General features: G+C 35.8%; 3 protein-coding genes across 3 annotated transcripts; all 3 read right to left on the bottom strand.

The window, feature by feature from the left end:
• Positions 1 to 768: 768 nt before the first annotated feature.
• Positions 769 to 7,044, bottom strand: LOC140771066 (barley B recombinant-like protein D). Its single transcript, XM_073112447.1, has 3 exons — positions 6,896 to 7,044; positions 2,979 to 3,097; positions 769 to 2,377 (listed from the first exon to the last, which is right to left on the bottom strand). The coding sequence occupies exons 2-3, from the start codon at positions 3,045 to 3,047 to the stop codon at positions 1,412 to 1,414; spliced, it is 1,035 nt and encodes a 344-aa protein (XP_072968548.1). The 5' UTR covers positions 3,048 to 3,097; positions 6,896 to 7,044; the 3' UTR covers positions 769 to 1,411.
• Positions 7,045 to 10,653: 3,609 nt separating this feature from the next.
• Positions 10,654 to 11,386, bottom strand: LOC140769479 (histone H3.3). The gene is made up of 2 exons (XM_073110174.1): positions 11,232 to 11,386; positions 10,654 to 11,131 (listed from the first exon to the last, which is right to left on the bottom strand). Exons 1-2 carry the CDS (start codon positions 11,301 to 11,303, stop codon positions 10,793 to 10,795), a joined length of 411 nt encoding a protein of 136 aa, XP_072966275.1. The 5' UTR covers positions 11,304 to 11,386; the 3' UTR covers positions 10,654 to 10,792.
• Positions 11,387 to 12,454: 1,068 nt separating this feature from the next.
• On the bottom strand, positions 12,455 to 25,820 carry LOC140771122 (protein DECREASED SIZE EXCLUSION LIMIT 1). The gene is made up of 13 exons (XM_073112527.1): positions 25,613 to 25,820; positions 25,473 to 25,535; positions 25,339 to 25,407; positions 25,211 to 25,267; positions 24,907 to 25,106; positions 24,049 to 24,098; positions 23,768 to 23,861; positions 22,324 to 22,390; positions 21,067 to 21,149; positions 20,842 to 20,933; positions 17,323 to 17,429; positions 15,059 to 15,122; positions 12,455 to 12,853 (listed from the first exon to the last, which is right to left on the bottom strand). Exons 1-13 carry the CDS (start codon positions 25,723 to 25,725, stop codon positions 12,749 to 12,751), a joined length of 1,164 nt encoding a protein of 387 aa, XP_072968628.1. The 5' UTR covers positions 25,726 to 25,820; the 3' UTR covers positions 12,455 to 12,748.
• Between the last annotated feature and the right edge of the window lie 517 nt (positions 25,821 to 26,337).

Raw genomic sequence — 26,337 nt, 5'->3', positions numbered from 1 at the left:
CATAAAGTTATGATACTCTAAAGCTTTTTTCATTATATTTTTATTTATATCTTTCTCATTTGTGATCCGATTAAGTTTCGATCAGAATTTTTACTTTAGTTTTTCATTGATCTTTGTAAAAACATATCATATGTCCAAAATAAATTATTGGTTAAAAAGTTACGACCTTCGTAGTCTTAATAAGATGCTAAATAATCTAACATTTTTTAAAATAAGATGCTGAACAGTCTAACGGTTTTACCCATAATAATCTATCGGTTCATGTTTTATGTGAAAAAATAGAATCATCTTTCCCTAATAAAGCACCCAAATTTTTACTATTTATTTTTTAATAAAAATATCGATAAGATTAATATTTTACTTAGAAGATAAGAAGCTGGGACTCATATAAAAGTAAGATGCTAAATTTATTAGTATTTTGTTGATAGCTATTAGTAAACAAACATATTTTAATATTAAGTTTTGGGTGTAATTTATTTCAATAAATAAAACTTGTTGTCTACTGTCCTTTTAGATCACTCACCACTTTAGAGATTTCTTAGCTTTGGTAAATACAAACGAGACAATGTAGCAATTTCTTCTATCATAATGTAAAAGAAGATGCTAACAAAATCTTTAATCAATTTTTTTGTTTTTATCTTTCCTTGTCAAAACTGCATGAGGGGATTGGGCCCACAATACCTGAATCAAATTACTTATATTCAAAGCTCTTTTTTTCCTCGAAAAGAGGTCCATAGACCATATATTCAAAGATCTCATTGTCCCAAATTTAATACAGAAGTAAAGGTCTCATCCTCCACATAAGCCTATTTCATAATCCTGATGGAAATTTAATTGGATCTCTTCCCCAACTTTGTTAGAAAGAAATACAAGAAGGATGCTGCAGAGGTTGGAACCATAATAAATGGAGAAAAAGAGTTCATTTACTTACCTCAAATAGTCAATAGTCTGCTTTGACAGTTTGACAGCACCCCTAAGCAATGGCTAAGGAATCTACAAAGGGAAACTTAGTTCCTTTCGGGGTCCACTGTTCACTTGGGACAAAGGCATGGGATACCATCACACTATCAACGGAGAAAAAAGGGGGAAAGCTGCTTGAAGGATCCCAGTGGATATTCACTACTTTGTTAATTAGTGAATCAGATTGATGAAGTAAAAAAGGGACCAAATATAAGCACAATTTGCCACTTCAAAATGAATCACAATCTAACCCTGAGATTTTTTTTTTCTTTTCTGAACAGTTGGAACAAAATTATTCACATAGAAAGGAGTTCATCAGGTAGAGGAAGCAACCATCAAAACACCACCCCTTTCTCTTTGAAGCAACTCGTCTTCTCTCCTAGAAGGGTATAAGCAATGCAGATTACAGCCAAGGGAACTGAATTTGTCAGAGTTTTTCCTTCCTAGCACATTACTTGATGGTGATGTAGCGATTAGTCCCATGCCTAGCCCAATGGTTCTTGAGGTCCACTGGCATCGATAGATCATGACCCTCCGCAGCCAGCCGGCTGAGCAGCCTTATGAAAACAGTTCCACTCATCTTCCTTCCCCCCATTCGAGCATGGCGTTTGTTTGGCATCACCGGAAGTGGGTGCATAGACAGTGTTGTGGTACAGCAAGCCGACTGCCACCCGCCATTCCCCCACTTGTAGCACTGGTGGAACTTACCCGTGCATGAGCATACTGGTACAGGCATGCTAGACTCGTCAAATGCAACCTGGTTCAAGCCAAGGCCTTGGCCCTTCCATGCATACTTCGTCACAGAAACCTTATTCAGATCTTCACCTCCAGCTGTCCCCTGATTCTTCCAATCATTGGGGATTTTTGCTACTGTAACCTGATCATCACCACTAATCCTCTTGCTTTTTATTTGCGACTTTGATGACTTCTTCAATAAAGCAGCTTGGACTTTATTTCCATTCCTTGGTCGCTTAGCCTTCCGTGCTTTCACTTTGTTTTCTGGGGCTGTTGATATCGGATATGCTTCAATTATGTGCATTTGTCTTACATGATCATACGGAGCATCTGACAGTTGCGGTGGCGAGGGTTGAACATGTGAAAGGTGGTGATGGTGGTGGTTCTTCGTCCCATGAGGTGTGGTGCACCCAGAGGGACATCCATGCCCACCATTTGCATCCCTTCCATTCCCACGGACAAGCTCAAGTGCTGCAATAGCATTTTCACGTTCCATGATGGCATTATTCCGCTCGGCTATTGCAGCATCACGTTGCATTATTGCCATGTCCCGCTCGGCAAGAGCAGCTTTTTTCTCAGAGATAGCTACATCACGTTCTTGGATGGCATTGTCTCGTTCGGTCATGAGGGCAATGAGTTTCAATGTGTGATGCTCCTTCATCTGATGCTGAGGCATCATCCACTATAATAAAATATTATTACAGGAGTGTAGAAAATTAATAGTATCAAGATTTCTATGTTCCACAAAAGCTGATTTTGTGAAGATTATGCCACAAGTTCATATCCTATAGTCAAGTAGTAGGTAATTCCCACTTACACATGGAAAAGTTCTACTCTCAGGTTATTATCCAGAACTTTTCCCAACAACACAGGGTTGGCCAGAAGCAACTCAAAAATAAGTAGGCTCAAAAGGAATTGATGGATTTTTACAATAACCTGTAATTGTTGCATTAACTCTCTACAAATTGGTAAAGACTTATGAACAGAAGCAGCAGAAGAGAAGGGCCTCTAAGAAAGCTATAAGTCCAGCCTATGATAAGAGTAATCTGCATTTGCAATATTTGCTAATGCTACCTGGAAGCAACTCACTGGGAGTTCCTCCAAAAAAGGAACCGATTATGGTGTACATCTTATAATGTATTAATTTTGATATTCTAATTGCCTTTTATTTCACAAATATCATGGTGAAGGCTCAATCATGTTTGTTCTGTATGGTCCAGATGATAAAAGCACCATAGTGAAGGTTGTGTCAGAGTGAGATCTCAGCCATCCATTACACATACCTGTGTGTGAACTGATTTGTATTGGTCTGCCCGTTGTCGCCCATTTTCCCTATGTCCAATGTCATCCATATGAACATTTGCTTTTACAAAGAGAAGAAACAAAAAGATTCTGATGCCTCCTGTAGATCCAAAATAGCTCATTCAAGAAGGAAAAAAAAAAAGATTCTCCAAATGTTGAGACATGGAACTGCAACAACCAGAAAAGAAGAGGCTGAACTTCGAACCACAACTAATTGCACCTTTAAACAGAAATCTAGACATTGAGAATAAAATTTCTCAGGGCTTCAGTTTGTGATTTCACTAAAAAACTAAGTCAAAGTCAAATATTGAGTTTCCATCGATGCAAGACAAAGTGGAGAAAAAAAATAAACATGCTCACACACTACCTTATAGTAGAAAGTAGAAACTAAATAAGTTGACATAACCAACATTATAGTGCACACAATAACCAAAAAGTCGCCTATAATTTATAAGTTTCAGAAAAAATGTCAGCAGATGCAAAGGGACTGTATGGAACATAAATGATATAGTCTGCCCCATGATGTGGAAGTATCAAAAGCTTCACTATGTTTGAACAATATAACAAAACCAAAAGCCATTCTAGCACAAGAATATAATTCATCCATGACGCCATCAGAGTTCATGCAGTAAAAAACTAAGCATCTCAGAGCTCTGAATTTGCCAAAGATTTAAATGATCCATACATAAGTTCAAAAAATGACTGGTAAACTTGCTTATATATATATATATATATATATATATATTGTTGTCAACCAGGTAAAAGTCTCATGACCAGTGACCCAGGGCATTTGAATCTAATGCCTAACAGTACATGTCAAGGCATCTCAAAGCACCATTGTTATGTAGCAACAGTGGAAATCCCAAAATAGTTTGGATAAGATTTCTTCTCCTTGTTAACATTTAACATAGGTAATTGTTTTTCACATACTTTTATGTTAATATTGTGCTCCAATTGTTTTTCACATACTTTTATGTTAATATTGTGCTCCAAAATCTGAAGGACACTTTTCTCCGAGGTTCTGAAACTCATGATCAGGATTGGCCGCCTAAAAAAATGATATATATTGGCAGTATTGGTCATATCAGCCACTCATATTAGATTAGACTATTTTCTATTACATAAAATTCTAAATATTATTTAAAATATAGAAAAACTTCTAAATATTTAGAAAAAGTAACAGAAAAATAAGAAAATAAAAATTACCTACATATGAAGCCTAAAAGCTAAAAGAAATATTTATTCAAAATCATGATAAATTTTGAGCTGGATCAGTAAATTTCTATGCTCGTAAAATATTGTTGCAGAAGTAAAATAAAGAGAGATCTCTGACTCTCTTCACTATTTCTGCCGTAGTAAGAGAGGGAGAGCTAAAAAATAGGTGAAAGAGAGAGAAGAAATGAAAAATAAATAAAAAACTTAGCCAAATTCACCAGAGTGCGAAGCAATCATAAGAGCTCATTGAATCGATTGCTGGATAAGCTAAGTGAAATGTGTGGAATGGAAGGAGAGTGCGTTAGAGAGATAGAGAGTAAAGTTGAAAATTTGAAAAGAAGGCAGCTTGAGACATCAATTACAAATGTTTCAAAAAACCCATCTCAATCAATTTCAGCTGGTTTCAACTTAGGCTTGAGATTGGCTATCCAATCCCAATCCGTTTTAGCTTATCCATCTTGGGATCAGTCGAAACTGAAATTCATGCTTTTCTCTTACATGTTGGGATAAGAAGAGACTAAAGCCCTAATCAAATGGTAAAGTTCAAAATGTGATAATAAAATACATGTTTAGAGTACTTATAACAACAATGAAGATTCTAGCCCCAACTATTTTGGGTGAGGTAACTATTGAGTTTAGCAATTGAAACAAATTTTTACTAGGAATATTGTCAGGAGAAAAGCCATACTTCCACTGAACTGTAAAGAATCACGAGTAAAATATAAACAAGTGAGACAATATAGATTCATTAGATATAGAATATGGATGTCTATACAAATTAGAACATTGGATGATAACCATGAAACTAACATCCGACCTCAATTACTCAAAATATAATTTTTTGCTATTCATGAATTTTAAGGTTAATATTCCCAAATTCTGAGATCTTCACCATGAGATTGGTGATAATTAAATCCTTATTTTCTTCCCTTTAAATCTCTTCAACATAATTTTACAAAACCAATGAGATCGAACATTCTCTGTGGCTCTTTGGCTTATCTATACCATGGAGATGGACATAACTCCTTGCATATGCAGTCATTTTTCCTTAAAGCAGAACCTTTGAAGGAAAAGATGCTAATTTTTAAAAGGATTTTGAAGTGTCGGTCCTTGGTTGCATCAAGTTAAACTACAAGAAACAAAGTCATCATGCTAACTAATTAGACCTTAGAGTTTCGGATTGTGTCATATACTTCTTGAATTTGCCAAAAAGACATGGTGCAATCGAGAGTCAGTATGAAGCTGACAAATGATGGCAATCACTAGACTGCTCGATCTTTACCATGATGCCTTCTTAACTAGAGTCATTCTCCAAACAACAATCCCATAATTAATGTGGGAAATACGTCGATATGGCATCATCATAGTTAGGTGTTAGTTGATCAATCCATTCTGAACCACATATAGCAATTTTCCTAGAGTACCCTATTTTTCTTGCACAAATGGTGCCCTTAGATTTCATTGAAGATGTCTATAATGATACACAAGATTCTCTACCTTTTCTTTTCCATAAAAGTAAACAAAATGATTTAGAGGTTTGTATTTGCACTTTGGCAGCTCACACATGATTAAGAATAACAACAAAAGTCTCTCTTCTACAATGTTACAATCAATAACCAAGAACTATACACTAATCATATTATTAGCATTCTAACACAAAAGAAAAAATTTACAAGGATAAAATTCTATGTCCAGATTTTGTATAAAGAATGATAGAAATTTTATAGGTCAGTGTGACCTCTAAAGAACCATGTGGGAAATCCTTGTATAATCCAATCAGGTAATTTGTTGATGCCTTAGACCTAATGCCTTATCCTCTTCACAAGTCTTATTCTAGAATACCCGAAAGAATTCTCCCCAATTCTATTATCAGCATTAATCACTAATGGCAGTTTCTCTCTAGCCCAAATATGAAAGCACTTTCTCATCTTCCATGTATTGCACGGCAAGTAATTACAGGACTAGAGTTGAAGATAACTAAACAAGAAGGAAAAACCATGTAAAAGCTAATATTGCCTAGTACTAGAGTATAATCAACACACTTAACTAGAAGTCATGCATATGACCAAATCTGGTGAATACAACTAGATCATCAAGCAAAAAGAACAAATCAGCTCCATTCCTAACTAAGATTCTTACCTTCCTATCAGAAACTCTTACTTACCTCTCTCAAATCTCTCTGCCCTCTCATCCTTCATATGGTGCTAAGCACCAAATTTCTTAGCATCATTTGTTTGTTCAACGGACAGACACCATTCGAGAAGGAAATGCATACAATAAATTGATACAAACACTCTTCATTCACAGTATCAACCAAAACAACATCAAAACATCAGGCTTTAACTAAAATCAGAACTTAGATGGACATTGTTCTCGTGCTAACCTTACTATGTGTAATCATGTTGAAGGAGACTTACTCAATGATCTGAAACTGCAATTCCATAGTTCTCACTCTAACCAAAAGTCAATCACATAACTACATAAGACCATTCACAAAAAGATGGGTATATTTTCCACCACACGAGCAGAAACCCCCAAATACCCATATAACAAACATTGAAAATCTTCCCCAAAAACCACTCCAACACTGAAATAATTTAGCACAGCGTGCAGGCAGAGCAAAGAGACAACAAATACACACACACATAAAAAAAAAAAAAGTTAAAAAAGAAAAATCTCTAACCTTTTGAGAGGGAACACCAAGGGAGAGAGGAAACCCAAGTTAGAATTCTTCCTTTTCTTCCTCCTCTCCTTTCCCTCTCCTTTCTTTGCCTCTCTTTTCTTCTTTCTACTTCTCTTTGAGATTATTTGGGGGGGTTTAGAGTGATTTTTTTCGTCTCTCTTTTTTTTCTTCCCCTGACGGAGGTGGGACCGGCTTCCTGGCTCTTCAGAAGAGTTGCATAGTAGAAGGGCTTTAATTAACGCAACAGTAAATTAATTTGGCACCTACAAAGTGAGCACCCGGGTTATACCCATAACAGTTGATCCACCACGTCATCAAGGGCATACTACAAGGTTCTCGTGGTGACCAGTGATTTCTTCAGCACAGAGAGTAGTAGCAAAGAAAGTGATCACAAGTGAACCCACGTCCATTTCCTTTTGTCCAGTTTGGGAACTGGTTGGATTTTCTTTCTTTTTTTTTCCTTTTTTTTTATAAGAGAAACCCATAATTTCATCTAATTGAATCTGGCTTTGTACATAAATTCAGAAGGAATATAGACTGATCACACCTTTGACACAAGTATTACACTTTGATATGATAATTATCCAGCACAATAATATAAATAAAATACCAAGCTCGAGAGCACAATACAGTATAGATAGATACATAGAAAAAATCCCCAATTAACACCATGAAAATACTATAAAAAATTAAATTAAATTAACATGGCAATGAGAGCAAAAAGACGACCATGGCAACTGTTGTTGTGTAGTGTCTCGTTTCCGGCAGCATTAAGAAACTAGATCAAATTGGAAACATGGAGCAATAGGAGATGTGGAGCAGTAGAACACGTGGAGGAGTTGGAGATCATCTTAAGCGTAAGAGATAAGTTGTTGAAAACAAATTCTGTTTTAGCATTCTAGAAGTTTATGTTCTGGTGGGGGAGAGACACAATGCTTTCTAAAGTTTGAGCAAGGTTAGAAAAATTCCCAAAAAAAAATCCGACGAATTAAATTAGATTTTTTTTATTATATAAAATTTTAAATATTATTTAAAAATACATAAATATTTTTAAAATTTTGGAAAGCATGATAAAAAAAATAAAAAAATAATAATTATTCAAAGAAATAATGTTGTCTAAGGTCTGATGCTCCAAAGAATGATTGCATCATATTATTCATATCAAATGGATATTGTTGAATCTGAGGAGGATGATAATTAATATGTGGATCTTGTGTCTAAATATATCGAAGAGGATAATAATCAACATATAGATCATGTGATTGTTCCAAACAAAAATACTTGATAAATCATAGTCCGTTAGAGTTTGCTGGAATGAGATTTGTGCCGCTGGAGTTCGTTGGAGCTAGATCTCTCTATTAGAAAGTGAGAGTGAGAATAAAAGGAGAAACGAGTGAAAGAGAGAGAAGAAATAGTCAAGGAGAAGGGACAGAGCTTGGGGATATCAATAATAATGTATCTACATCAGACCTGGGTTAGATTTATAATGGATTTGGTCTGGTTTGATCAAAATCGGCTGATCCTGATCCGGATCAAGATCAACCAATCCTAGTCGATTCTAGTCATTTGACTGAGATCCGCCATAGATCGGAATCGAGTTCTGTAAATCCCAATCCGGCAAACCTTGATTCTGAGGTGTTTTGTTTGAGTGACCTTAAGATAAAGCTTGTGAGAGCTGTAATCCTTATTATCAATAGTAAATTTTTTTTCTCTTCTCTTATTGTGGAGCAGTTGTCGAACCATGTTAATTTCTTCATGTTCTTGTTATCTCTCTCTTTTTTGGTCGATTGATCTAACTAGTCCGTTGCATAAAAATAACAATAGGAGCAAGTTGACATCGGTAGAAGGGAAGATGAGGTGAACCCAATAGAGGGGATCCATAGCCTCCACCAATTACGACCATAGCAGGACCTTCACTAGCAATCCCACAAAAGGACCCAAGCGACTGACAACATGGCGTGACCACGAGCTTGATGGCGAATGTTAGATCGCAGCTAGTGGTTCCATGGAAGAAGTCAGGTAACAATTAGCTAGTGGCCCCATGGAAGAAATCGGGTAAAGTAATAGGAGGTGACATCAAAAGCAATAGACTACGGGAGAGGTGGGGCCGAAGTCCGTTGAGATGGTGAGATTATGCTTGTAGTGGATTTTGAAATTTTGATCCAACAAGCTCTTATTGTGTCAACAAGCTCCTAATATCTTGGCAAATCAAACATACTGTGTCTAACTCTTTTTTACCTTTTTAATTCCTATGCCTTTATCACTGTATTAGAAAAGCTAATCATGTGACTAACTAATTAGCTAACCAAGAAAAGGAAACGAAATTTTAAGATTCATTAAGTGGGTTCTATACCCTCTAAACTACATAGTTTAGTTTAGAGGGATGCTGCATTTCATTAGATATTTAAAGTTTTGTACTTGAATTATACCCAATTTTCATAAAAAACTGATAAACCTTTTTAGATTATAATTTCACTCCTAAAATGTGAAACATGTAAAAACAGTAACGAAAAACGCATAATGACCGACTATACTCTTGATTAATATATCATAATATTATTAATTTAAAAAATAATTAAAATAGTAAATATCTTACCATCTTTTCTCTCATTACTCTCTTCCCTCTCCCGCGGCCTCTAGTCCCATGTGGCCTCTCCTCGCACATGGTGCGATGGTGAGCTCACCGTAGCCTCCTCTTTCCACATGGCACGACAGCGAGCTCGCCACAACCTTCCCATCCCATGACCTTGCACGCTGTCGTTGCCGAGGCTGCTCGACTAGGCTGCTCGACTCGACCAACTCGGCCCTTGCCCTCACCATCACCACCACTGCATGCAAAAGCTCTAAGGTCGGATCTGCCGGCCTTGCCCCTAGCCAATGCCGAGAAGGCAATGCGGCCGATGATGGTTAAGGGAGAAGTAGCTGCTGGACAGGGAGGAAGACATAAATTTTGATAATAAATTAAATTTAATTATAATAATATATATCTAAATTTAATTAAAGAGCTTATAAGGGCATCTAGATCATTTCTAAGAAATATAAGTGCCGCACATAGTTCTGAAAAGATACGCGATTGCTCAAAAAACCCATGCCGAGCTTGAGATGTTTATGCCCGGAGAGGGCGTGAAATGACGCCAGGCATAATTATAGCTTGAAGCCGAGACCTGATCTACAAGCTCGTAGTTGGCTTAAAACCGAGCATCCCCATGAACAAGCCCCATATTTAGGGGTATTATAAATTAAGGACTGAAGAGCTTCGTTGGCGTATCTTCCGAGAGAATCTCTCCGTAACATCTCCAACTCCATTAGCTTGTCAAGATTAACAAGTAAACCCCAATTAAACTTCCATCAGGGTAATAAAAAACATACAGATACTAAATAGGCCACAAATTAGTCGTCCTAATGGCGTTCTCCAAAACTCGCATGACGATATAAACAGGGTCAGAGATATCAGCCAGCAGAATACTATTTCTTTGGAAATCAATTTCACAACATAAATCATCGCTGCAACAAATCAAACAACTACAAAGATTCGTGCTAAGAAGATCAAACAAAACTACACGATCTAATATGCTTTCCCACAAGTAAGGCATGATTCAAAACAGAGCTAGAATTTAACCCATTCTATGTAATCATAACTACTTATCCTGGATTTCTCTAGTTACAATTAAATTAATATAATATCATAAAACCTACTCCATGCCGATTGAAACATTACCAATGCAATCAAGTCATACACCACAAGGAACTTTAAAATATAACCAAATCCTAAAGTCCATATAGATTCAAGTTTTAGAACAAATATCCAGTAGAAATTTACATAGAATTCATTCAATCAAACACAAAACCAAACTACCCTAACAAAGAACTAAAGAGTAGATTAAGAGACGATCAGGTCTAAGCGCGCTCCCCACGGATGCGGCGCGCAAGCTGGATATCCTTCGGCATGATCGTGACGCGCTTCGCGTGGATGGCGCAAAGGTTGGTGTCTTCGAAGAGCCCGACGAGGTACGCCTCGGCCGCCTCCTGAAGCGCGAGGACAGCGTGGCTCTGGAACCGCAGATCCGTCTTGAAATCCTGCGCGATTTCACGCACTAATCTCTGGAACGGCAGCTTCCGGATCAGCAACTCCGTGCTCTTCTGGTACTTACGGATCTCACGGAGAGCCACCGTACCGGGGCGGTATCGGTGGGGCTTCTTCACTCCTCCGGTTGTCGGCGCCGACTTCCTCGCCGCCTGGAAAAGGAAGAAGAATATGATGAGAAACCTAAGGCTAAGACTACGACATGGATCGAAGAGAGATCGGAGGGGAAGATGGAATCGATCACGTCGTTACCTTTGTAGCGAGTTGCTTACGAGGAGCCTTGCCGCCGGTGGACTTGCGCGCGGTTTGCTTCGTACGAGCCATTGGGATGGTGAGAGATCTGACTAGGGTTAGGGTTAGGGTTGGGAGAACGGAAAGATATAATAAGAGTAAAACGCTGAGGTTGAAGGATTTTTATATGGAGAGAGAGAGGAGAGAGAGACGTGTTACGGGCGGTTTCGTTTTGGGATCGGACGGAGGAGATGGCATCAGAGAAACACACGATCCGTGTGTTGTGTTCTGATTGGCTGTAGCTCTAAGGACGAGGATCATATCAAAATTAGCCTGAGATTGCGTTGAAAGAGTCCGAGAGTAGGATAAAGTTATTCCGTGTGCTCCAATTAAGGAATAGCTCTAAAGTTATCAGAGTTTAGACCTGGGTCCGATAAGGATAGGAATCAAGCATAATATGGGTCTAAAATCTTCCTCGGTGCAACAAATCTGTAGACTGGATTGACAGAATTGACCGTAAAGCGCAAATAATGCAAAAAGGAAGGACTTCTGTTGCAAATTTTCCATAAAACTAAGGATGTATTGACTACATTACAACTGTAATGGCCTTCATCATTCTTAATCTTTTCTAAATCATCCTTAATTTCAAAGGAAATTTTTGTTACAGCCCAAAAGAGAAGTATTAAAAAATGAATGAATTACGTTGCATATTGGATATATTATTTCTTATACCCTATCTTTTGAGAATCCCTGGCTGGCTAAATTCCCGTCGACATTTAATATAAAAGCCTGGCAAAAAGACAGATACAGATACAGATAAAGGTATCGTGAATCGTGCAAAGTTTATATGTCAATCAGTTCACGTTACAAGAGTAAATCAAGCAGATGTTTACCAGATTTATAAGAGATTTTGCCTGTTTTAAATTTGCAAACTTTTATTTATATCAGATGTCTAATTCACTTCGAAATAAAACCACCAACTGCAACTTATAATTACAAAGAGCAGTCCTTGTCAGCGATGTTAATGTTCTGTCTTTAAAATGTACTAGGCACATAAAATGGTAAGGCTAGTTTAGTCAAAAACTCTATCTAGAATGCTATCAATTGCATTGGATGGATCTATAATAGATTATTCACAGATTATACTTTAAAATGTTTCACCTGCATAATTTACAAAGCCATTCGCAGTTCAGATTCCAATGGAAAAAAAATCAGCGTAAAAGAGTCGAGACTTAACGACGATGTGAACAGTAAACTTACAACCAAAACTTCTCATATAGCTATCCAACAAGTCATTTACAATGTTTAACACAGAACATGTTTAAACAAAGAAGTGAATAAAATAACATATGCATTTATAATCCAAAAAGAAGTGAGCAATAATAATCAAATTGTTTGGCTTCTATTACATGAGTTGATAGACCTCTTATATTTCTGTAATCATTGAACCCAAGCTAAGCAGCATGCCAAATATGAAGCCCACCTTAATCCATTTTGATGTAATAAACATTAGTTTTCACGTCAATGTGTGGTTCATTTCATGCCAGGCTTCTGGGCGGGTACAGCTCCCACAAGGCCACTGTTGTATCCTCCGAGCAGGAAGCCATCAGTTTGTTGTCAGTTGAGAATGTGACCGCATTGCACTACATAAGAGATAATTCTCGCCAATTAGATTGCAGCCCAAAGCCCGCAGTTTTATATTAAAGATTATAAATATTAATTATTTAATAGCCAATTATGAAATTGCTATTCAAGCCTTCCATATCAATCTTCGAGTGTGGATTGGAATACAAGCTAAGGAAACCGCAAGCCACAATACATGACAAAATGTCTTTCACCCGTATAACCAAGCATTGTAATTTGTACTGCTAGAAGAATTGAAAGGATAAAGGTAAAATATAAATTTCAAATTAAAAATGAGGTTAGGGTGGTTCTCCAATTCAAAACTTGTCCCTGCACTACAATAGAGAAATTGAATTATATCAAGGAGGTTAACCCATTTATAACACCACAGTTATGTATGTAAATTATGCATCTAAGAACATCCATAAACACATGTAAACACAAAAGGTGTATATGTATTGGTAGGTCTAGGAAGAGAAGAGAATGGCGTAAAGCCTCATTCTGGCAATAAAGAGGTTAATTACCCCTCACCTCTCCCATCAATCTCCCCCCATCTCCGGTCATCCTTCCCTCTTATTGGCAAGTGCTCGACTACATAGCTTTTGTTATTTGAACAATTTAATGTCAAGTTTAATCACATCATGAAGACATTAGTCTCGATAAATTAAATCTATTTATCTTTTAATTAATTCATACTCATATCTCATGTAAACTCTTAAGACAAATTTAATTATATCATATAAACCTTTAAGGTAAGCTAAATTAAATCATATAAGTCTCAAATACAAATCCAATTAACTTATATAAACTTTTAAAACAAGTTCAGTTAAGTTATTTAAATCTTTAAAATAAATCTAATTTAGTTATATAAGCATTTAAAGTAAATTCTAATTCGACTCATGTAAGCCTTTAAAATTAGTCCTAATAGGACTCATCGTACACGACTTTTATATATAGAAAGATTGAGCTCCTTTCTTTAATCATCTACTGAAGAAGTCCTTCTTAGGAGTAGAGTAGCATAATAGTAGCCATAAGAATTATAAGAGTAGTTATAAGAGTCATAAGAGTAAACTAGGAGTAAAAGTAAACTAATCTTTCATCATCACCTCTATTACTGTCTATTTAAACCCCAGCCACCATCTTCCTTCATGAGCCACTCTATCTTACGGCCTTCCGCAAATATCAAATATTTACAATTATGTGTAGTTTCGACTTTCTTTTATTATTTTATTTTAATCTTTTTATTTCGAACTTAGAATCACGTGAAAATTGGAGCTAAAAGAACCCTAACTCGTGAGGCTACCCCCTATAAATTTATACAATTTTCCTATAAACAGATTGGTCCATCTTCCTATGTCATCACCTTTTCCCCAATTCTTCCTGGGCATCTGATGTTCCTTAGCTTCCCCTCTCTCCATATCTCTGTTCTAACTGTGCTAGTATGAGCAGGGCAACTCAATGAAAGCTGACAAACTTTCTTTTGGGCTTCACTCGAGATGACATTTCAGTCATGAATTCTGGCAAGCAGGGCTTGCATTAAGCATTCAGGCTTGACTCTCTAGCAACCTCACACATTATGAGATATATAAACAAATCAGATCCAGATCTATGGAATAGAAAAGTAACTCAAACTATCAAATGGCATGCAACTCATGGTCTTTATCTGTTTTTATCAAATAAAACTCAAAATAAAAGGCCAAAATTGAGATCCAAAACATAAAGAACAGACTATTTAAAATAATTCAGAAGTAAAATATCTAGAAATAGAACAAATGTACTTTGGTCTTGTGCACTAGTTTAGTTCATTTCTTTTCTCCTAAATGATTTCTCAGCTGCCACATACCAAAGATGATTTTCCTTTCAAATCTCATCTCTTACTAGGTAACGTAAATGAAGCTGGTGTATTAACTATTAACATGAAATAAATTAACCATAAAGGATGACTACAGCACAAGCCAAAATTTCAGGATAGCAATTAATATTAGAATTTCATTTCAGAAATAATATGAGAGAGATCTCTGGAGTAAGTCATTTGATCAGTAAAATACATGACATAACTGCATCACACAAAAGTATATATGTATATACAAGTTAAAAATTCCTAACATGTGATCTATAAGCTTGGAGTAGAATCACATAAATGTAGAAGCATACTAAAGTATCACAAAATTCCTAATAAGTAATCTACAAGGTTAGAATAGAATTACATATATATAGAAGCATACCAAAGCATTGTGATACTTAAGGATTGCGAGAGCATTTCCTTTTCGATAGTTATATATTCGCACTCTGCACAATGAGGAACAATTGATAAGAGTACAGAAAGGTAGCACTGAAAGATGATGTGCAATAATACTCAAAAGTCAATGTACAACAACGAAATTAGAAATAGGTCGATAAGGAGCACATCAACTGTAGCAGATTATCTGCCACCTCAAGTGATAACAGAATGAAATGAATAGCTGAAAACATCCAAGGCGAAGATGTTTAGGAAACATCTAAGATATAGAATTGTTTTAATGCATTAAAGCATATTGGCATAAATGCCCAGTACCTGATAGGATATTACTACAATTATCTCACACAACAGCACAAGTGTATAACATATAACAATATAAGGGTAATTGCCCATGGCATAACAGCTAATGCCATGGGCAATCCTAAAAGAAACGCACTAACCAAAAAAAAGGGCTCTGGGGGTATGATCTCTAATATGTCAACATTAACATCATACTGTACTAGTGTAGCTAGCAGTAGCACTATTTTTGCTTCATCTCTGTCCTTTGTCAGTAGTTACATTTCCTTTTTCTTTTCTTCCTTCTCTACTTATTTTGCACCATATCAGAATCTCTAGAAAGATTGCCAGAAAGAATACCCCAGTGTGAATTGTACTTATATAAGTTTATAACCAGGATACAAATGTGGATGTCTATATTTGTCCCATAGATCACGATATATTTTTCTTTATGAACTAAAGGCCTCAGCCCTGTTTCATTGAAACAGAAAAAACACTAGTATCACTTACAGCAGCAATACAATCCTTCACAGGATGTAACAGCAACAACTGAAAAATACCTGAACCCAATTAACCATCCACCTAATGACTGAGCATAGCACATCCAACAACCACCACCATATCCAAAGTAACCAAAACACCAGAACACAAAATATTACATCCACCTACAAGTGATCAAATTTCTTTAAAACAGAAAACGCAGTCCATTATCCTGCACAAAGAACCAGCAGCTTGCCCATCCTTAGCAATCATCCAGCATCACCACTCCCTAAGTTAGTTGCTTAGCCTTTTTTAGCCTCCCCATGGATTTCTTCCCAGCACATGAATAAGGCGTTCACTTGATGCTGCACAATCTGCCGGTCTTTAGCACAATCAGTAAGGATTCTACTATTCTGTTCCAGCCAATTACACCAAATTAGAGCTGCAATCCATATTAACAATCAGTTTTTTTTCTTCTTTACATTGAATGCTTTTTCACCCTCTTTTTCTTCAAATCATCAACTTTTTTTTATCCCCTTCAATATATTTTCACATACCGGCATCTCAGAAAAAGATGATCAATAGATCCATTACTATGAAAAAGCAAACATTCCCAGTCTATATTTTCTCAATAAATTATCTCTAGTCAGAATTCTGTTATGGCACACCAACCATAAGAATGCCCTCACCTTCAAATGAATTTATAACTTCCACAGCTTTGGTAAGGTTCTTGAGATGACACCTCCATTATTCAGAAATATATAGTGATTTCACAGTGAAGATCCCACCCCTGCAAATCTCCACTCTGTCCGGCCCCCTTCCAATCTGAATTCCACTAGTCACAACCATAACAGCCAGACTACAATCACCGAAACAAATATCACTCCAAAATCTTATCTTTTTTTTTTCCCATTCTGCACCATCCAACTAATCCCCACTTTGAAGACTTCACCAGTCTAAAGGACCCCCCTCCAGAAAGGTGAGATTCTCCCAGAATTAGTGCATCTAAATGATTCAATTTTAACTTTTTTAAAATACCTTTGCATCACTACCTCACCCCATGACTGATTTTCAGAATTTAACAGCCTCCACCACCATTTTGCAAGTACGGCTATATTTATATCTCGAAGATCTGTTATACCCATACCTTCAAATAGATCATGAGATATTGCAGCAAAGCTGAATGCAAAGAATGACATGCAATAAGATAGTTATCAAATATCTGAAGAAACTAACTTCACGGAAGCTACTAATGTTTACATATCAGTAGTGAGATAGAGCTATTATTAGTTAGTTATCTCCAAGCTGAAATAGGCTGATGTTACTATTCACTGTAATTATTATGACCACTTGCTTTAAGGTAAGTCAATCATCACCTAAGTAATATATTCTCAAATGTTCAAACAAACTGATCAATTTTGTTTTGATGTTCTCACTGATAAAGCTACTAGATTTCTATACTAGTGGAACAAGACAACTAAGATAAGAGACAACCTGTGATCCCAGCCAGCAGTTGCCGCAATTTTGCTGTCTGCTCTAATTGCAGTGCCTGATATGCCAGGTCTCTCCAGATTTATTTCTTTTCTAATATTACAGGTACCCTATAACGAAAAAAATCAACAATTCTTTAACTGCAGCATACTCTCTTATCAAGAACGAAACTTGTATGAAATACAAGAAAAGAAAGCCAGGTTTGCAACAGCAGATCAAAAAACCAACAGAAGAGAGTACTTTCTCAGTACAGATGTCTCTTTGAATAACAAGTATCTTTAAGAGTAAAAATATTGAAACTAATTTTTTGTTCCACCTACTAACTTCCCTATTTAAGCCCCAATTTTGTTTAGTAACCAAACATTAATTTTTTTTCTGACCAAGTTCAAGAGATGAGAGGGGAGAGAGAAAATACAAATGAGTCCAAGTTTAAATTCTTCTCAAATTACAAATTTACCACTGAAATGACTTGTATTTATATTTTACAAATTTAACAATAATATTTGAGTACTATTTACATGACATCTTTAAATTTTCTTAAAACATAACACTTTTCACTTTTACATATTACATCAAAGTAATAATGATACCCCCTATTTCATATTCTCTTTCGTATATCCTTATTTTCCTTTCAAATAAACACATTTCCCCCCCAAAAATAAAAAATAAAAACTTACTAAATCCGCAATAGCTTATAAAATAGTTATGGGCTTGCGTGTTTCTAAGCCCGCAATAACTAACTCTTACTTTTTTTATATAAAGTTTGTAACATTGAGAACTTTTTAAAAGTAAAAAAAAAAAAACTTCGCATGCAGGCTTATAAGCTCGCCAGACTAAATAAAATAAAAAATGTAACTGCATGCGAGCTTGGAGCCATGCAAGGCACGCAAGCCTGCAAGGAGGGGATAAAAGGAACAATAACATGCATGCAGGCTTAAAAAATAAAAAATTTGCCGCCTTCCAAGGAGGGAAAGAAGACACAGTAAAAAAGTTAAAAAACAGAAAAGGATAACTAATGTATGCGGGCTTGCAGCCACGCAAGGGACACAAGCCCACAAACTTGCAAAAAGTGGGAAACAATAAACAATATAGTAATTACTGCATATAGGCTTACAGATGCGCAAGGCACACAAGCCAACAAGGAGAGGGAACATTGAAAAAAAGAAATAGTAACTATTGAATGAGGGCTTGCAGCCCTACAAGGCACGCAAGCATGCAAAAAGATAAGCCAGCAAAACTTCAAAACTTAGAAAAAATACAAAAAATGTACAAAATAATGACTTTTTAATGGTTGCGAGCTTACAAGCCTTAAGCCCGTAAGCATGCAAACTAAGCCCGTAAGCATGCAAACTTAAGGCTTGTAATCCAACAATCATTTTTTTTCAAAAATAGGAAAGGAAAAGAAGATATCATTCAAAAACAAAATTTAATAAAAATATCTTTGTACTAATATATTTCAAAGTCAAACGGTATTTTGGTCCATTAATATTACATATCAACTATTCCCTCTAAAATTAATACAATTTTTACTCTTTTTTTTTATAGTTATATCACATCAAAGATAATAATCAAGGTTCCAAGTATCGATATCAGGATCGAGATCAGTTATCCAAAAAAATGATACATATCGACTGTATCGACAGTATCGGCCGTCCATATCGGTTTGTATTTTAAAATAAAATTTAAAATAGAAAAAAATTCTAAATTTTTTTAAAAAATAATAAGATATCAATATAAATTATTTATATATAAATCTATAAATTAAAAAATAAATATTATTTTCTTAATTTTTTTCTCTTTCTACCACCGGCACTCTCTTCCTTTCATACAAATAAAAAATTTAATCTCCCTCATTAACTCTCTCTTATCAAACTGTCTTCCACACTCTTTCTTTCTTATTAATTTTTTCTCCCACTAACTCTCCCCTCTCCCACTCTCTTATTAACTCCCACTACCAGTCCCTCTTCTCACTGACTTCCCTCTCTCCCATTAACTCTCTTTCTCTCTCTCCTCTCTCACCACCTCCCTTGTCTCGATTCCCCCTTTTCGATTTCCTCTCCTCTCTCTCCTAATAATCTCCTTCTCCCTCACCGACTCCCTTCTCTTTCGATGTCTTCTTCTCCAACAAGCTCTGACGAGTTTTTTTTCTTTTTCTCTCTCTCCCTCCAATGAGCTCTTTTATCTCTTTCACTCTCCTCTCTCTTTCTCTTATTTTCTTCTTAATCTCCTCTATATCTTTCTCCCTTTCTCCCTCTCAATTTCGGATCGCTGATCCCGACCTGAAATGAATTGAGTATCGACCGATACCAGGGCCGAAACCAGATGGATCGGGATAGTTGATTCCGATATGTTTTGACAGATCCCATTTGGGATCGATCCAAACTTGGAACCATGGTAATAATTAAACTCTAAGCCGAGTTCACAATCAAACACCACATTTTCTTAGTTTAATTCATGCTACCTAACCTATGGCTAAGAAATAGGGTCGGCTAGTCATGTTCAAAACTTAAACTCAAACCAAATAGGGCCAAATGACCATAATTAAATTATCTAGGAAAGATTTTCTTAAATTGTCTTTAGTGAGGAGTCAAGTGCAGTCTACTGTTAGAAGTGTATTGAAAGATGGCTGCCAAGGCAGGGTGGTGGTTTTGGTGGCCCTCTTTGACAATTTTGGTGTTATTTTTATTTTTTGCAATAAAAAATTTTGATCAATAGAATGGGTGTTTTTTTTTTTTTTTTTTTTTGCATTGCTAAGAGCCTAAGAAAGATGACTATTTGTTAATTATTTAAATTTTGCAAGTATGTGATTAGTATTTATGGATTAATGTTTGCTAGTATGTATGCTTGCTATTCTATTGATTATTGTTTGTAATTGTGATTTCTGTTTGTAAATTAGTTACTATTCTGCTAGAGAAATTATTGTTAATTTTTTTTATATAGTATAAAATTAGCTATTATATATAATTATTTTAATTTTTCATATATTAAAACTACTAGACCACCTTGGCACTTGCATACTGCCTAGGTGCTATGTGGTGGGGTGACAGCCCACAAACTGCAACTGTCTTTCAAAACATTGACTTCTAATGCCATTTCAAGTGATAAAAGAAAAATCTAAATTAATCACATAACTCCATGATTAGTAGTTACAACTAAAGGTCTTTTATAACAGGAAGTAATGACTTCATGTAAGTAACCATACAAAGCAAGAAAGAGACTCAAGGAATAAAGCAACAATGCCAGAAAATTAAACGTCTTTGTTCTGAATCTTGTTTCACTTCAACCAAATGGTCTTAAAACATGATAACGTTAAAGGTTATGTATGTACCTTAGGAATATATATAGTTTCCCAACATGTATCCTTATGGGTTGTTAAACACTAATTGTTAAAACACCTAAGATAGTGTGTGTATATATATATATATCAATAAAATTTCCCATCGGTTAAACAACAATCTGGAGCTCGCCACAGCACATATTTCAATGTAGTAAACCTCCATATCTCAGGCTACACGCGTATACCTTTTGATGATCAAGAGTAAACATCACTATTTTATTATCAGCAGCTCCAGAGATGCCACCATTGCATAAGCCATCAACTGCAACAGACAAAACTGCAGCAAGAAATCCTATAAGGACCATGCACCAACAAGGTATGAAACATAGAGAAGGATGGGTAATTATTCTATGAATAACTGCTCACTTAAACAAAGGAACACTACTATAGCACAGGGTACAGTGTTAAACCTGCTTCTGAATGAAATTTTACAGAAGATAGAGGAAGTCCAGGCTTCCGTATATCCCACCAAAGCATGCTTCCGTCTTCATAACTAATCAAAAGAAAATCAACCTAATCAGTTTTACTTTCTTAATAGAAATCTATAAAGCACAGATACGGATATGGAATATAGGGATACAGAGATACGGATATGGATATGGCATAAATATGGCAATAAATAAATAAATAATGTAATTTCAATCTGTTGTCAGCCAATATAACATATGATAAAAATAATTATATTTAAAAAATGATAAGATAAAAGGAAAGAAAGCTACATATTAAGTATCCATATATCTAAAATTTTAGAATATTAATGTAACAGAAATTGATATGAAAATCAAAATGTTATTAAAACATTGAAACATAATTCAACTATTAATGTACAATTAATTTGGATCCTTAAATGGTTTTTAAGTTATATATTTAATTCATTATTAAATAAACAAAGCATTAAAGTATCATAAAAGATTGGATAATCGTACATACATATAAAGTATATGTTTTATACCATCTATTAGCAAAAAAAGAAAAGGATTGGATAATCAAGAAATGTATCAGAGCCGATCCCGCTATATTGAAGTTGTATCAAAAAATTAAAATTAGTTTTTTTTTTAAATTTAGATATTCCTCCAGCCGAATCTAACATATATCGAGCCATAACAATGCAATATCAAGGTACAATATGTATTAGGTACAAGTACAGAAGGATAAGCAAAGTATTCATGCTTCATAAATAGAAATTCTCCATAAGGGTAACACTTAGAAGGGGTATCTTGTTCCACATTTGAGCAATGACCTTGTATACAATGAGGAAGAGATTGATTGTTAAATAACCATAGAGAAGGCAAACATGCAAAGCATTAAGATTGACATAATAGCTAAATAAGAACAATAAGGACTATCCCCTGCTTCATTTCAAAAGTGGAGACAAGAACAAGAAGTAGAAAATAGATGTGGATTATAGGTTAAAAGAGGAGAGTTGATGGGAATAACATAACAAGAGATATAATGTTTGCCTTGTGATCTTTTATAAAGCACAAATCAATTCAATTTTCTTTTATAAAGCACAAATCATTTCGCAGCACTTTGGGCCACGTAATCAACTTGGTGATTTACTAAAGGAAGCAGAAACCATTTTAACTCTACATCTCACACTAAATATATTATAAGTAAAATTAGAAAGATTTCTACAAGATACACAAAATGAATCCTAAAAAACGCACCCAGACAACACATTTAAGGAGCCTTGTGATTCAGATGGTAAGAAAGCTTGAACAGCCATACAAATTCCTACAGGTGTCAATGAAATCAAATATATCAGCTGGTGAAAAGCCTTATTTATTGAATAAACTGATTCAAAATGTTTACCAAGTAGATAAAACAGCTATGATGAAGAACAAACTGAGAAACTGTATACTCCCAGTATGAGTAGGATAATTAACTCGTAATTAAGTATCCAGGTCCAAAGTCCAAATTACGATAGTTATGCAATCTGTCAAACAAGTGCCCAGGAAAGAGTTCTCTTTGCCTCTACTTAGCCAATAGACCTTGAATTTCCCTTGAATTACTCGTATTGACATGACATGACATTATAGATATTACACCTTGGTAAGTTGGTACTTGGTATAACATTGTTGGTAAATTTTAAGACAATAAGAAGGATCCAATCTTTGCACATGCACACCTAACATCAATACCTTCTTCATGTAAGATCGATTGCCTACATTTATAGGAATTATACATGTCAAACCATCTCAATAAATTAAATGTTCCTCTTTTGTTTGTACTAGCATTCTATATAGCAATTCTATTTTTCTATTTTCAGATTTGAAATCAGTAGTTATTATATGTCTTCTAAAATTAAACTTGCCTAGAGCTTCATCCTTCATTCTTTATCTTTCATATGCTTCGATTTTATTTCCTATCATTGTTCTACACTTCTATTTCAACCTTTTACTCTTTTTCCTTAAGACTTTTCACCAAAACAGCTGAAGTTAACCAAAACTCTGAGAGCCCTCAAAAACTTCTGAAAATATAGAAAATGAAAATTTTGATTCATTTGGCGCTGGCAAACCATTTCTTTGTGAACCCTAGCAAATCATATTAGATGCTACACAACCATACTGAAGGAAAATACTGCCCCTTAAGTAAATAATATTTTTTCTCTCTTTTGTTACTCTCCCATGTGGTATGTGACAGCTGGCAACTAATAACCACATAAAATAATTCCTGGCATTGATGTCATTCAAATATTAAAATACTAAACTTCTTCTCTTCTTGCACCCAAACTGTTCATTACAGACTTGCTAGAAGAGATATGTAGCATCTTTTACTTTCTTTGATAATAGTAACTTAGCGTGAACCAATTTCGGGACTTCAGAATATATTCTCATTTCTAGCATTACTATGGAAAGAGATTGACATAATATTGCTGTATTCTATAATTCCTGTCATTGAACTTAATAACCAGACAAAAAACCTGATAAAGTAGCTTAGAGAAACAAAGAAAATCAACTAATAATCAACTAAGCAAAAGCTAACATGAGTGGAGCTAACAAGGAAATCAAGAAAAAATTACGCTGCACTCCTACATTCAAATTAATATGAGAATGAATGAAGTGATAGTTTAAGATTAGGAATTCTTGGACAAACTATGCATAGACAAACCTCTTTTCTTAGCAAGGTCATCTGCAGTATTAACACTGCAAGCCTGGGGCAGGCACATTAACTTTTTTGCAGTAGTGAGATCCCAAATTTCGACCTATACATATTAACATTCATATTATATAAGAATAAAAGATCAGCTAACAAAAAAGATAATCATAAGAATGCTCTCCATCACTCTTGGCCTTGTGCATCCATGCAAGTGACATCTGACAGTGATTAGTGGACAGTTCACAAGATTCAGTGCCAAATTCACTAAGAAAACTATGCGACATGTCACTAACCTGAGACGAGTCTTCACCAGCTAGGGCCATTAGCTTTGGTCCAAAAGTAGCTGAAAAATCCAAGGAAATCAAAATCAGCGTCAGAACCAACGAAAAACCAACAACTAAGGAATGGTTCCATGAGGAAGTATCAAATACACTGCATCTTTTTGAAAGAAGAAAAAAAGTTATTTTGTAAAACTTTGAAAAAATATGAACATTTTTTAGCCATTAATTTGCACACTGGGATTAGTTAAGATGTCTTCATGGAAAAGGATAATGAGGTTAAATTCCCTCAAAATGTATATTTACAGGTGGATGTTCCTAGGAACTAGGATGTTCTGAAGGAAAAATGAACACAAAAGTGCAATTTTATTTACTTGCTATTGAAAAAGAATGATGAGGCCATAAAATCAGAAATATCATTCTTAATAATAGCAAAAAGTGAACAGAAAACCATGCAGTTAGTATCTAACTTCTGGTAAGAACCAGAGAATTTGATTATCCCATAACAACAAAACAAACATAGAGGTATAAATCAGTTTGCCATTTACAGATGTGGTGAAAGATCTAACAAGTAACAAGGATATGCATTCACACTTGAAATATTAACTTCCCTCCAAAGGATAGACAGAGGCATCCAAACAACCTAGTGCTTTTTCTAAGGAATAGGTTATTAAGGTTAAGAAAGACCTCCAGGGTATATGGATAAGCATTTGTGTCTTAATGCTAATATCTTGACACAAGGTTTAAAATTTTCAAATCGTTTGTTTGCATCCTTTTTTCTTTTTCTTTATTCTGGATGCTGGTCTCCCCTACGTATTTCATCTCCTTTCACCTTGAATTAAGCAAAAGAAAAGTGGAATAGGAGCACACTACCTTCTGTAGTTGTTGGAGATTCTTCCAAACAATTCACACCAGCTAATCTTATGCGCTCCTCTGAAATAGCATTCTTCTTCTGCTCTTCAAATTCATCAGCCTGTACTGCTTTGCTGGATTCCGCTATACAAGAGGGAGTCTTCACCAATGAAATCTTGCAAAAATGATATGAATTCGTCCTAAATGTAACCAAAGGCTTCCTAACAAGAAAATCCAACCACTAGTATCATTCCTATAGTTTCTGAGCCAATCAAACAAGATAAATCACAAAAAGTAACAATAACAAAACCTCATAAAAGAGTACCTCGACAGCCCAGTTTCTTCAATTTCCCAACATTTACATGCCCCATCTCTACCTTGACTGCCCCAACCAGAAACCTCATTATAACCAGTCAAACTTCCATCAAAATCTAAACGAGAAAACGAGCTCACCTCACAACTTTATCACCAATTGCCGAACTGGTAGCGACGGAGTAAACACCAGCCGCGCCACCATGAGCCCTAGAAATCCACCGCATATGTAACCATCAATGCCTACACGAAGCGCAAAGAAAGAAGAGTACTACCAGTTGGAGGAGAGCGTGCGGTGCTGCACGGTGTCCCATACTCGAAGCTCCCCATCCGAAGCACTAGGAAAAACAAAAGAAAATAAGTTAAGCTTTCCAAGGACAGAGAAGAGAGAGGGAGAGATGAGAGGAGAGGGTACCCAGAGATGAGAAGAGGACGGGAATGGTGGAAGCAGGCGTCCATGACGGAAGCCCGATGGCCTCTTAGGACGGCGATCGGGTCGGGTGGAGGCAGTGGCTTCGAGCTCGCCATTAATGAGGTTTTGAGGCCAAACCTCGCGTAGGGTTTTTGTTGCAGGTGGGAAACAAGGTACCGGGAAGAAGAAACTCGAGACGGAGATGCAATGAACTGGCCCCATTTAGAAATGGAACTGAAGAGGTCTATAAAAAGGCTGGCCCTGTATCAGATTCATGGCCTAGCTGGCCCAATGTTCTTTAATTTACTTGTGAAATAGTTGTTATCAGCATAAGAGGGTTGTCTTGTTTTGAAACTTTATAACATCCCTTTGGGTCATGATTAGATTATTCTAGATGGCAAGATTATAACTTTATAACATTCCTCCAACTGGAGCATAGATGGAAGGTACCACCGCAACACAAGCGGTAGCTACATCATCTCCGGGCGGACACTATGTGGAAAAATTGAATTTAATGAAGGTGGCTTAGCTCTCAGCAGTTCGATTCTACAGCTTGGCGGTGTGTTCTCTTAGATGACCGGCTCAACGGCGTGATGACTTGTAGCACTGGCTTTATGGTGTTTGGGTCGGAGGAAGGTTTGGGGGTGCGAGCTTTGATTGTGAGGCTTGGAGTATTGGGTTGGCGCAATAGTAGACTGACTCGTCTCTAGCTTAGTTAATGAGAAAAG

Source organism: Typha angustifolia, chromosome 11, assembly GCF_048772165.1.
Source record: "Typha angustifolia cultivar Huaian chromosome 11, ASM4877216v1, whole genome shotgun sequence".
NCBI lineage: Eukaryota > Viridiplantae > Streptophyta > Magnoliopsida > Poales > Typhaceae > Typha > Typha angustifolia.
The sequence above is the reverse complement of the archived record's forward strand: the minus strand, read 5'-3'. Positions and strand labels throughout refer to the sequence as shown.

Coding starts and splice junctions, on each gene's coding strand:
- LOC140771066 (XM_073112447.1), bottom strand. CDS start 3,047: ATGGATGACATTGGACATAGGGAAAATGGGCGACAACGGGCAGACCAA. Junction 2,378..2,978: donor ACAAATCAGTTCACACACAG/GTATGTGTAATG, acceptor ATTTTATTATAG/TGGATGATGCCTCAGCATCA.
- LOC140769479 (XM_073110174.1), bottom strand. CDS start 11,303: ATGGCTCGTACGAAGCAAACCGCGCGCAAGTCCACCGGCGGCAAGGCT. Junction 11,132..11,231: donor GTAAGCAACTCGCTACAAAG/GTAACGACGTGA, acceptor TTCCTTTTCCAG/GCGGCGAGGAAGTCGGCGCC.
- LOC140771122 (XM_073112527.1), bottom strand. CDS start 25,725: ATGGCGAGCTCGAAGCCACTGCCTCCACCCGACCCGATCGCCGTCCTA. Junction 17,430..20,841: donor TTACTCTTGATCATCAAAAG/GTATACGCGTGT, acceptor TTTTCGTTATAG/GGTACCTGTAATATTAGAAA. Junction 12,854..15,058: donor TTAAGTATCACAATGCTTTG/GTATGCTTCTAT, acceptor TCTCTTATGTAG/TGCAATGCGGTCACATTCTC.